This window comes from Mytilus edulis, chromosome 1, assembly GCF_963676685.1.
Source record: "Mytilus edulis chromosome 1, xbMytEdul2.2, whole genome shotgun sequence".
NCBI lineage: Eukaryota > Metazoa > Mollusca > Bivalvia > Mytilida > Mytilidae > Mytilus > Mytilus edulis.
This window is the reverse complement of record NC_092344.1, coordinates 17,442,577-17,456,670: the sequence shown is the minus strand read 5'-3', so window position 1 is coordinate 17,456,670 and position 14,094 is coordinate 17,442,577. Positions and strand designations below refer to the sequence as shown.

The 14,094-nt window shown below is 31.1% G+C and overlaps 1 protein-coding gene across 4 annotated transcripts in view; it reads left to right on the top strand.

The window, feature by feature from the left end:
- LOC139525342 (high affinity 3',5'-cyclic-AMP phosphodiesterase 7A-like) overlaps positions 1-14,094 on the top strand; it is a 66,457-nt gene that overhangs the window by 15,625 nt on the left and 36,738 nt on the right. For 3 of the 4 annotated variants that reach the window (XM_071320554.1, XM_071320560.1, XM_071320570.1), the window contains one exon: positions 2,664-2,724. In XM_071320554.1, coding sequence (XP_071176655.1) covers positions 2,664-2,724 — 61 coding nt within the window. Of the gene's footprint in view, positions 1-2,663; positions 2,725-10,454; positions 10,634-14,094 lie in introns of those variants that run through there. The other variant, XM_071320589.1, reaches the window with a different exon arrangement.

The window sequence follows — 14,094 nt, the reverse complement described above, 5'->3', positions numbered from 1 at the left end:
TTATAAAATATGGCGGGAAAAGGCTCACTCGGCCTTTTACCTTATATTTGCATTGGTATTATTTGGGTCTCAAATCAAAAGAAAGAAAATCAAGAATCTGCTTAATTTTGTCAAATGACTTTTTATACGCTATTAAGTCTTATGTTAAAAGGTAAATAGATATTATGGGGCAAACTATTTTACCTTGTATCGTATGGAAAAACACCGAGGAGTCTAAAAAGTAAAATCACAAAAATACTGAACTCAGAGGAAAATCAATTCGGAAAGTCCATAATCACATGGCAAAATCAAATAACAAAACGCATCAAAAACGAATGGACAAGAACTGTCATATTCCTGACTTGGTACAGGCATTTTCAAATGTAGAAAATGGTGGATTGAACCTGGTTTTATAGCTAGCTAAACCTCTCACTTGTATGACAGTCGCATCAAATTCCATTATATCGTCACCGATGCGTGAACAAAACAAACAGACACAATAGGTAAAAATGTCAAAAAATAGGGATACAGCAGTCAACATTGTGTTATCATCTTAATCACTATAAAAACAACAAATATAACAAAGAAGCACAAAAAGGCATACATCAAATTTAACATCCTCATTTTGCTTATATTATACAATTTAATTTATCTATGTAAAATGCACCCATAAAGGATGATCGAGGGTTTTAAGTACTGGTGTAAATTTTTTAACACGTAAAACATTTTACACTTATTTTAAAACCTCACCCAAGTACATCCTTAATATCGATGTTATATTTTTTAACTCCACATCAAGGAAATAATCATTTAGGGGCCAGCTGAAGCCCCACTCTGGACGGGGAATTTTTTAGCAACACTGATGACTTATTGGTGACTTGGTTGTTTTCTGATCTTTGATCATGTTATTGTGTCTTTGATCATGTTATAGTGTCTTTGATACATTCGCTGTATCTGATGATTCTCAATTCTATCAATCATCTTAAAAAAGGAATCTAAATAAAATGAAATTGTACCAGTGACCAATATATACATGTAAATATGGTCAAGTTCATTTGTTTTCATAGTTGATATGATTTTTACTGTCAGTCTGTGAGATATTAAATCATATGAAGGAAATCTACCTTATTTAATCTCTTATCATTATTATTTATATTGATAACCTTATTAATTTAGCTTTGTGTAGACTAACCATGACGTTTGACAATGTTAATTGACATCAGTTTGAGGTCTACAACTAGTACAAGAAGTGAATTAAAACTAAGTATGGTACAATAAGAAGGCCATATATATATATTAGGATATATAATGTGTTTATAACAGTTTATATATACATAGACACATAGAGGGCTATTACTACAATTAATAATACTGCTAAATACATGATAATAGTATGTATACGTGTTACAGAGCAGGTGTTTGCAATTGGTTCATGTACAGTGTACACTGAAGAAAAAGGCTTGGATCGTAGGATAAATTTGTTATGATAGAAACAGTAAAGGATTGTCACAATAAGATCTGTATTATATTTAAGACTTAAATAATAACATAAATCTTTGCAGTATATAGAAAAATAGCAGACACTGTTACCATATTTTTCATTGTTGCTACCATGTTTCGGAGGAAAATGTGTGAGGGGTGTTTTATTTATTTAATGAATTATTATCAGAATAATCTTAATACATGTATATGAACAAGAGCTTCTAAATATAAGACAACAAAAAATTCAAATTCAAATCTTGAAATACAAATCTTATTGTGGCTATGAGCCTTAGAGAAGGAAGCTGAATGCCTGAGTCTTCTAATATTTTATAGGTCTTATGGACAGCAGTTCACAATATTACTATAGATTCAACTCTTCAATACATTTTGGCATCTGATTTCCTTAGTATTCTGATGTAATCACAAAAGTATGAATTAATGGGGAAATATCTGATTTTACCAATAACTGATTCCACAGAGTTTTCAATCTTAATTACAAGTTGAGACCATGTACAAATATTTGCTAAATAACTTTATACAGTTTCAATAAATGTTTAGTATTGCTTTGTAAATTTCCATAATGGCGGATTTATTGTAATCAAAAATATTTATGTAAGCTTAAGTTTTTAGATGGGTCTTTCAGGAGTAAAAAAAAAGATATTCCATGCCTTCTGGTCCATAATTATGTTTTGGTTGAAGGTGAATAGTGTTAAAAAATTTAAAGATCATTAAAATTAATTGGAAAAAAATATCATGTATTCAAGCTTTGATGTTCTTAATTTCAAAATTATGAGTAAAATTATCTTGATTGTTAGAAACATCAAGAATGGCATAATTTCCAGGCCCTGGCATCATCATTATATGTTATAATGTATAACTACTATTAAAGGGAGCCATCATAGCAGATAAATAATGCATATGGTCTGAATTTGGATAGGTTTTCATGACATTTCACAGGTTAAAGAAATCTGTTGTTTCCAACAATACATTGCTTGCATTTGCTTAGCTCATCAATTTGACCTTGTCCTTGAACACCATTTGACCCTGAATTGAATAAACTTTAAAAGTCTCTGTTCCTATATTATTTTTAAGTAAACTCATCAAAGATACTGGGGTGAAAATGCTGTTTTCCAGACACACTTTTAAGCTTATATTCAATGAAATTTATTGATTGAGTGTTAACTTTCGCTTTTCTTTTTCAGAGGCGAGGAGGTATATCATATGATAAGCAAGATGAAACGGCTATATATGTGAGAATGCTTGGTATGTATATAATGTACAATTTAAAATATTGTGATATTGCTTTTCTGGTCTGTGAGTCCATCCTTTCGTCAGCTAGTCCATTATCTGGTTAAAGTTATGGTTTATGGCAGTTTATCATGAAGTTGTGATCACACCAAAAATAAAAATCTTATTATACATATTCATTATATTGATGTAAATTACTAGAATGTTTGACAAATTAGGATATTCACCCACATTTGGTGGTTCACTGGGCATAGAAATGGTAAAAGTGTGAGAAGGTGATGTTGTCCAATGGAAAATAATTTTTGTTTTTATATTTGTCAATGTGAAATTTTGTGGGAATCAACTATCTATAAGCCAAGTTTTATTCAGCTTTCCGTGATCTAGGTTGAAACACACGTCACATTGGTTAGGGGGAAGCTGCCAGCTCACAAACACACACATTGGTTAGGGGGAAGCTGCTGGATTACAAACACACACATTGGTTAGGGGAAGCTGCAGGCTCACAAACACACATTGGTTAGGGGGAAGCTGCAGGCTCACAAACACACACATTGGTTAGGGGGAAGCTGCCGGCTCACAAACACACACATTGGTTAGGGGGAAGCTGCAGGCTCACAAACACACACATTGGTTAGGGGGAGGCTGCCAGCTCACATGTTTACCTGGCTACATAATGCGTTGCTAGGACATGGAAATACTGGGTTTCTGTCTGTCAGTAGTAAGCATGCCATACACCAACACCAACTAAAAAAATGCTTAAACCATACTGCTGTGCATTAAATATAAATTGTTTTAAAAAGAAAAACCAAAATAAGTAGGTTTTTTTAGTTATTGCCTCTGAATAGATAAAGGACATCACGACCAGGAACTCTGTTCTTTTATTCTATTAGCTGAGTTCATTAAAAAAAATGCTAGTGACAACTGATATAATTTTTCAGAAAAGCTGACCTGGTAAACCGTCAACTTTGTTTCATTTGTAAGTTCAAGAATTGTTCAAAAAGGAAATTATAGTGCCATTTGTTTAAAGTACAAATTATCACAATGAAAATAATGTGAAAAAATTAAGAAGTATCATCACTATTTATTTGAAAAATATATAACTGGTTTTGTAATGAAAAATTAGGTGAGACTTTGACATTAAGTTAAGGGCAGGTGTATATTTTCACACCTTAGTTTTTCTCAGCTTTTATCCTTTTTAAAGTTATGTAAACTGGAGCAGTAAGATCATTTTAAGTAGAAAATACTTATTTCAATACATAAGTGTTCTCAGACAGTACTATTGAGTGATTAATATAAAAGTGATTTTTTATGGAAATTAATTGTTTGAACTAATTCTAGAGACTTGCAACACAAGATAAAACTATCTTATTTATAGAAAACAAAGAAGTATGTACTGGTACATGTATTGTTAAGATAACGAAAAATTGGAACAACACTGCACAAACTTTATAATTTGATTAGACTTTTCTTGTCCACAAGATGCCTCTTTTTGTCATTAGGTTGCTGTCTCATTGATGTAATACCCTTAATCTCTATAATTGTTATATAATAATTGCATATAACCAGTAGGTATTGGCGTGGCTAATTGATAGATTATTTCAATAAACCACTGTAAACATAGAGTAACCAATTAAGTTCAACAACAGATATTTTCAACATCAAAAAATGTAGATTTACGATAAAATTTCAGAAAGTTTCTAATTTTATCAAAACCACTTTAAGTGTTAATGAATTTAAAAGAATAATTGTTTTTCGAGTTATGTCACTAAGTGATGTCACCGATGGCCTCATCTTGGATTGATACAGAATCCAATTAAGCGTTTTGAGTGGTCATGAATACTAACGATGGAATAATACCTCTACAAATACAACCTTTTTCATGTTAGTGTATGATCTGTATTCTAATAATCGACCTTATTTTTATCGATCATGATGCACTTCGTACAATTAGAACTGAATGTCATACGTAATTTAAAACACTTATCTTTGTAATTAGATAATAAAATATTTGGGTTTGACGTAGTTCTGTATTATCTTTAGATAGTCTTCTTTATCTGATTCCATTCATACAATATACACACACATTGGATACACATCGTACACAGATGACTTCAGGTAATGGCCATTGTAGAACATTTTGAGCAATGTATGTTTAGAGATTGGTTTTGAATTACTTTTGTATGTTCAAATTGATGTAGGGTTCCATATAGGGATTTTGACATTAAGTTTCAGTGATTTTGATTCATGCCTAGTAGTCTTTCAAGTTACTTTAAACAACAGCAGATGTAATAGCATATCATTAGATATTATTCCTGAGTTTTCATTTTCTGTATTTTGCCAAGTTTTTGTTTCAGAGTAGAATCAGACTCTATTAGGGTTAATCTGGATTCTTAATTGACTTCTAGAGATTTAATTTTGAAATTGAAAATGGAGATATAAAGTTAAGAACTTTTGTTTTCAAGTACTACAAATACTTGAATAGAGATATTGTGTTACCCAAATTGACAATATATGTGCCTGTGGATAGCATGAGATGAAAATGTATTCAGTAGTAATTAATTTATTATTGACTTCATACAGCCTTGAGAACTTCCAAATTAACTATATTCCAAGCAATGGCCACTTTGTGTTTTGACACTCTTGTTTTCTGTTTACTCCTTGACACCACCCTGGCTTTTGCTCTTCTTGTTTAAAGCAACCAGGTCAAGAAGATTTTTTTCTTTGTTATTTAATCTGGATTTTTGAAAGAAAAAATTGAAACTTCAAAATATTGGTAAGAAATGTATCTGTTCATGTTTTCTTGAAATTGATAGATATAACTCTTAATGTTTGAAGCTGGTAAAATTAGCATTGATAACAACATTAAATGTCATTAATGGCTTATTCTACATGTGAAGTTATATGTTGTGATTTAAAAATAAGAATCCTCTTTATACTAAAGTATGATCCTTAACCCTATGATTTCACTTTGGTAGGAGTTAAGTATTAAACTAAGGTTATTAATTTCCATGGATTTTTGGTATATCCCAAAACACATGAAAATGCATACTTTACATTAATTTTTTTCTTAACAAGCAATGAAAGTTGGAATTTATAATCAGAGGAATCCTTTCCCAATGCCTTCCAACGTTGACCACTGGACACCTGTAAATTGATATATGGGTAGATTAAATGATAATTTTCAGAAACTTATAAACAATTCAAAGTACAACCACAAAACGTCAGATCAAGTTTGAATTTTGGAACCTGTCATTTGTATCTTTGTAGAGTTACAGTACTCAGTGATGCCTCATTACAAATGGAAAAATTGCCAAAATTTTTATTTCCGCTCTCTTAAAATTTAGTTTGCCTCAACGAAATATTTATTATGAAGCTTTTACACATTGCTTATTACAACAAAACTCAGATCTAATACAAATTTGGGTGAAAATCTTGATTATTTCCCTTTATAATGATTTATGCAAAAGAGAGGGAGGGGAGCATCTCATCTGTGTCCCATGGACACGAACATGGGACGCTGACACATTGCCCATTTATTTGAAATGAAAATCTGCTTGTAAAACCAATGCAACAGACAATTGTTGTCAGACAGATTACAATATATAGTATTGTAAAATTTCAATATGTTTTCATAGAACAATTTCAAATTATAAATTTTTATTTTTTTCAAAAATGCATATTTTTTTATGACCATCCTGTCAATGTTTGGAAGTTAATGATTTCCTGTAAATAAGGGGTTGTGTGTCACAGATGCATACTATCCTGTCCTCTAACTATCTATAGGTAGTTAAAACACTTCCGGAACCCCTTCATTGACTTACTGCACACAAAACCACACTTAAATATTTATCATCAAATATTGTACTATTTAAACTGTCTGCATGTTAATTATGTCGGTCATCATTATTTAACAATTGTTTTGTAAGATTACAGGTAGATCTAGAGTTGATTTAGTAAAGTATGAGGTCCTCCAACATGTTTGTATTGTATGAATGGAGGTGATACTTTGACAATGTTGTTGGTTGAATTCTATCTTGATATCCTCTTTATTGTGTGTTAAATTTGATAAAAATGATGATTCTCTGATGTCAGTGTGACATCAATGAAATTTTGTAGACCTAAGATTTCATTGATCTTTTAAATTTCCCTTTGTTAGTGTCATGAATCAAAAGAGAACCAAGATCTATTTTGTACTTGTTTATCCAATATATTCATTATTTTGAACATTTCTAAGAAAAAAATATGCTTCATTCTCTGTCCTTCCTATTTTAAATAATTTTATACTGTTTTGTTTTAACTTTTTTAGGGCCATTTTTAATATAATTAGACTATACTTGGAAGGACTTTCAAATGATTATAACCCTGATATTTTCATAAAAAATTGTTGTGATTGTCAATTCCAAGTAAATCAATAGATTTAATATTTGACTATATTCACATGTCTGAATTATTGAACAGAACCTAAGAAATCTTTGATACATGTAGTCACTGTGAAAAGTTCATAGTTAAAGTCTTGAAATAATGTCAGTTATACATGTAAATTAATTTTACTAGTAAAAGTATGTCAATGCCTGAATGGATGTTATCATTATATTTGAGTACAATGTTATCTTGACCGTCAATGAATTATCTTTGGGTTTTATAAACTGTCAATAGTTGAAAAATGACAGCATAGATATAGATTATATAACTGTTCATGAGGTCAGGTTCTAACTTATATTTTAGGTGAAAGCTGTGAATGGTTATTTCAATCAATCTCTCTGGGGGGTATTCTATGTTTTTTTCAAATCTGAAAGTCCAATTTTAACCTATAGTGCTGATCTCTAGAAATATCAGTTGTATCTGATAGATAGATGAAGGTTGAGTTTTCTTCTAGGTACTCAATGATTCAGTGGCAGATCCAGCCATTTCAAAAGGGGGTAGGCAACTCAGGAGAAATGGCATTTCTATTCAAATGCATTGATCAGCCCAAAAATGGGGGACTTCCTTCACCAATAAAAACCTGGATTTTAGAGATTCAATTTGGAGTGCCACATTTTACCTGAATCTCAAAATATATATTCTTTCTGCCTTCATGTTTCTTTGAAAATGCTTTTAATGATCATGAATAACAACTATTTAATGGAACCTGTTTTTTTCGAAGTTACTATTAACTGCAAAAAATTTAAACTAAGTAATTAAAAAAAAATCACCAAATATTAAGGGAAAGAGGAAAAATATCCTGGGCAGTGACACTATATGGAATATCTTGCAATTTCTGTAACACTTATTGATGTTGTTTTTTGTCACTCGATCGTTGCAGTGTATGTGAACTTAAAGGAACAATTTGTAGGCTTTCTTTGATAGTGGTATTATACCATTGATAATTTTTATTCATTTTGAATACAATTTTGCCTTGACTTCTGTTGGACTGTTTAATTCTCTGGAAATTTGTGTCTGGTATATGTAATTTATAATTACAAAATTGAGTAAAATTTCATTAAAAGTACACTAAATCACGATTTTGACATGGACACTAGAGAAGATACCAGTAGGAATGACACCCATTGAAGATATTTCTATACAAACAAGACCCCATGAACTACTGAGTATTTGGTTACCTATTCTTTACATAATAGTTTGAAGGTTGTTAAATTTCAGGTGAGATAAGTATGTATATGTAATTAATCTAACCTATTTATTGTATAGTACAATCAGGCTGCTCATTTGGAAATGTTGACCTAATTCTTTCTTTCTGATCATGCATGTATATCAAATTATTGAAGATTTTTTTGAAAAGTGATTTCATTAAAGAAACACTGAAGGAGAAATGCTGGTTAAAGAACATATATTTGTCTAATATCTTGAAAAAAAATAATTGATAAGAAACTGACAACAGACAAGGCAAAAATTATTAACATGTATGATCTACTTTACATTACTACTATCAGATGTCTTCTTGTAGGAGTTACTGTCCCTCTATAACTATCTTCTACTAATTTAAGATTTTTTTTAAATATTTTAACGAGTAAAGCTGATATGTACTGTAAAAGGAAAAAAAAAACCAATCAGCATTACAAGATCTTAAAACATTCTTAGACTGAAACCACCAAGTCACTGTTAATAGGAGTTATTGCCCTTAAGTGACAATATTTTTGGGAAATTGACCTGAATTTTCAAGTTTTTACATATAATGAACTGATAGTTATGAGAACCAAATGAGGTTAAACCAAGTTTAAATACAAATAAATCAGTTACTGAAACTCTTGAAAAGTATAATTGCAAGCTAGACAGAAACTTTAACAGCAAGGCAAATCACATGACTGAAAATTATCAGCAAAGCAGATCACATGATTGAAACTGTCAATTGACTGTTAATTAGAGATATTGCTTTTTAATGAATATTTTTATGTACTTTTGGTGTTTTTAGATATTATCCAGAAAACAATAATGGTCGATACAGAGAAACTGTAAACAGAATAAAAATGATAAACAAGGCAATTTAGATCTATAAATCTTTTCATTGATCAATTGATAATAGGATGACTGTTTTAATACCAGTTAATGGAGTTCCATTTTATCAGCAGAATTCAGGGGCAGATCCAGCCATTTTAAAAAGGGGTGTTCCCAACCCAGGACAAAGGGGTGGGGGGGGGGGGGGGGGGGGTGGGGGGTGTTCCAACTATATGGCCCCATTCAAATGCATTGATCGGTAAAAAAAGGGGGGGTTCCAACCCCCCCCCCCCCCCCCCCCCCCCCCCCCCCCCCCCCCCCCCCCCACCCCAACCCCCTGGATCCAATGGAGTTGAAGGGGTTACAGGCTTATGGAAGAATCTGTAAGTATTTTTAATTTATACTGATTTAATAGAAATAAAGAACATGATATGGGTACCTAGGAAAAATATTTGATTGTGAAAAGATGAAAACAAACATCAAAATAACTTTTTTTTCGCCTGGTGAACAAATGAATCTGATCTGACGTTTATGACAGGCTAGACACTTCCTTGAATTTTTTTTTTTTATATTTTAAACTCTGTCAAAAATATATTTTTGGGAAATTTCCATATTGACCTTACAAAGTTTGTCTTTTTAAACTCTTCTTGTAGATTAAAATGTATAACAATTTAGAAGGATTGCTAATGAGACACCTATCCACCTCAGTTCAAATGACATGGATGTAAGCAACATTAAAGCCTTCAACAATGTGAAAAGCACATACTGTATAATCGGCTACAAAAGGTTATGAAAGATATATTTTATTCAAACTAGAAAACTAACTGCCTAATTTATGATGAATCAATTTATGAAAAATACATGTTCATTAATATAGGCGATAGGGAAAGATCTAAATATATTTTTGAACACTTCTATTATAACAATAAGCTGCGTGGTGATTTTGTATTATTGCACACATATTGAGTTGCTATTATCCCGGGTAGATTATTAATTTGAAATTTTACACAATATAATATTTTATTTGCATGTTTAAAGATTTTTGTAAAAAAAGAAGAAAGTTTGACAATTATGTCATTTATTCTTGTTTGCAAGTCATCAAACCAATTATCAGTTTAGAATATTTTATAAATATTCATGATATAACATTTTTCATTTTTTATTTTCAAATTTGTTTTTGTATACATATGTATTTAGTTTCAAGTGGCCTTAAGAAATTTACATAAAATTAGCCACCCATTAAGTGAAAATGTATTGTAAATTAAATAACTTACTTTGAAAATCAGTTTATACAGTATGTATATAGAAATACTATATGTAATATTATATTAATCTGGACTCCTGACAAAAACCTCGATAAGAAGTTAAATATTTTCTGTGTACTAACAGTGACTAATTTAGTTTACATTAGGTTGTAAACATTTCCTTTTTGGAATTTGACTCTATGTAAACACTTGTTCATTAAGGGGATATTTGCAGAGCTATCCTATGGGTAAGATTTTTATTGTAGATTTAACGTGTTTTGACCTTGTGATGGGTGTCATCATAAATTTTCTAGTGCTTTCTTTACAAATGGGGTTAATTATCTGTTTTACAAGTACAAATAAGGTCAATTTAACATTTTACTTGTAACACATTAATAATGTTGTACATTTCATACTTAATTGGGACACTAAATTGGCAATGATATAACCTGCATATCAGAATTAATAGTCGATGTCATAGTTTTAAAAAGCATCATTCATAGTGGTCATAGTGGCCATGAAAACTCTCGAAAGCTCTGTTACAACTTGTTAATTTTACTGATACTTTGACTAAAAACGATTTTGTTTATTTTTTAATGAATCAAAATTTTGGTTCTGTCCATATTGTTTTTTGAAGTTGCCATTCCTGATTATAAACTGACATTATTACTTAAACCCTCTTTTCATACGTTATTGAAATTTTACGTATGCAAGTTTTAGCATGGTTCATTCTATTTTATGGAGCAGCGTCTCACAAAAGTATTGTTCAAGTTCGTTGTTTTCCTGGCAAAGGATTTACAGCAAGCCTCTCATGGATATTCATTATCATTAATATTTACTAAATAATTATATGTGACAGTTTGGACACATGCTTGAATACCTTCCATTCAGGAAGACACTAATGAAGAGTTTTACACATTGATTATTTCCCAGTATTTCATGTGGTATATATATGTTGTCCCATGTTTTAATTCACAACACATTCCTTATTTTATGCCCCCCCCCCCCCCCCCCCCCCCTTCCCACCACTTGAAGATTGCTGTATATGTGTGACTGGGTGCACATCCATAACTCCTTTTGTTTTTGCAACATCCCTTGTTTCTTTAGACTAAAGTTTTACTCACATAATATGTCCTTGAATTTGTGTTTTATTTCTTCAACCATAAGACTTTTGGTGTTAATATTTGCAATGGTAATGACAATGAAAGACATTTTCCTATATACTGCAGTTTATATTGGTATCAGTTTCACCTTATTTCCTATTTAGAATTTAATGAAATGTTCTTTGAACCTTCTATTTTAGTTTTATTTGTAGGGGATTGGGGGAAGGGGGGTCTCTTAGTAAATCATTGACTTTGTATCTTTGTATTTGCTTTATCTGATAGGTGTGGTTGTCCATCTTGCAACTGTAATATTTCTTCTAAAGCCAAATTCAGAATTTATTGAATCTTTTAAAATTATTTTTTTCTTTATATCATGGACTCCTCAAAGGGTGGAAGGAAATATAATATTGTACATTTCACTTTTAGAATGTTTCTTTTTCAATTTATTTTTTCCAAGATAAATTGCAGTTCACATTTGTTATTTGAACATTGACCTGAGTTGAGTAAATATTGATTACAACATAAAGTTCTTTAGTAGGAGATTTCGGTGTCTGATACATTGCAAGTACCTTCTTGATAGACTACAGCTTCTGTTCGGTACTATTAAGATGGAGTATGTGACAAAAATCAAAATTTACCAATTGAAATATACTTTCTCACTATACACTCCTGATGACCACTTAATTAAATGTCGGTGGAAGTGTTTATGATCACGATTATACCCTCAACTTTCTCTTAATATCAGTTTCTTCCGAAATAGTTTAATGTTCAGACAACTGGTGAGATGCTGGTATTGCAAGCAATATTAAAGGCTAATGGAAGTACATATTATAAAGTATAGGTGATAACACATTTTCTGAATTTGCTATTTATGATAAAAATCAGAATAAATTCACATATTCTAGCTAAAAGCAAATTATTATTCAGTTATTGAGATTAATCAAATGACAGCATCACTGTATTCCTATAGTACCCATAGTAACTGTCATTTTAAATTATTTTTATGCTAAAATTAAAATTAATTTATAAAAAATCTAAAAATGAAATTCTGCCATGCATTATATTATCTTATATCCAAAGCACCTTAAGCCTGTTATATAATGTTCCAACTTATTTTCATTCACTATTTATTACATAATTCAACCTCTTTTCTGACTGATTAAAATAATAATTGTATTTTTATTGTGCATAATCAGTGCAGTAAAGCAACTTGGACAATTTTTTTGCTGTAACAATATAATTAGGGCATGAATTCATTGTAAAAAGCCTCAAGTCTTTCGTGATAGTTTCGAAAATGACTTGAGAGCCTTAATTATTTTCCTTTTATCTTCATCTTGTTGTGTAAAAATGACGTCTTTACAAATTTACATTTTAATATATCTTAATGACTTATAGTCTCCTTATGAGTATGTTCTCCAACAAGCAGTTTGGAAAGACTATAAACCATGAGGTGACAAGCCAACAGAAAAATGATTTTGCTTTTGCAATATACCTGAGTAGCAGAAAATCTTTGATATAAGTCACTAGTACTGACACCATGAATGGTTCTCCAGCTGCAAATTTTAAATATTTTACAAGCTATGAATTCTTTATCTGAGAGCTTCTTGAAGATAATAGAGAGGGCAATAGATTTTCCAGTTTGTACCCATCTAGCTTTCATCTATCCTGTATCAGGTTAAAGTTTTATGTCAAGACAGTTTACCATTGAGTTCTGGTCACATCAACTTAGAAACTTTTATACATTTGTTCATATGATGTGCAAACTATATACTAAATAAGGGTTTTGACCCTTGTTTCATGGTTCACTGATCATAGAAATATAGTGTGAGTGGTCCATCTTGTCCTATGGACACTTAGGATCTTGTCTTTCATTTAAATAATGTTTCTTGAATGTAAGCATATGTCATCAACTTGTAAGGATAGATGAATTATCAGTGTCCTACATGTGTCTACATCACTCAAAGTCAATGCTGTGTTTCATGCTTCTTGTCAAGCATAACACATTTACAACATATTTATTTAAAGATTGTTTTAAATGCAGCAAAACATATTTACTTACATTGTGTGATAGCTATACTTGTTGACTGGGTATGAGTGGAATCGTAAGTTTATTGTCCCCGGAGGTGCAACTATTGCCCTGAGGCATAGCCAACAGCAATAGTTGTATTAGAGGGGACAATAAACTTACTATTCCACAAATATCCAGTCAGTAAGTGTTTTATTATATCATTGGAAAAACAGACAATAAATGGGATGCGATAAATCAACTACCGTAATATAAAAAGCAGAAACCCAACCATACTGTATATTCTAACATGACGTCCTTCAAACGCTTTGAGTACACACCCGTGGTAAAATATGAATATATTGCCAGTGCTGTTCCGATTGTACTCCCACGTCATATGCTTTTTTATGAATGAGATACCCGACGTCATAGAACAATGACGTTAGAATGTAAGCATCTTACGGGAAAATACACGCTTGTGAATCCGAAAATCATCACAAGGAAACATACACAAATGATGCTAAAATGTGGCAAAAGCCCTTTATTGTACATCATATAAGACATATAAATAAATTATCATTCAAATTCATCCAAAACTGTC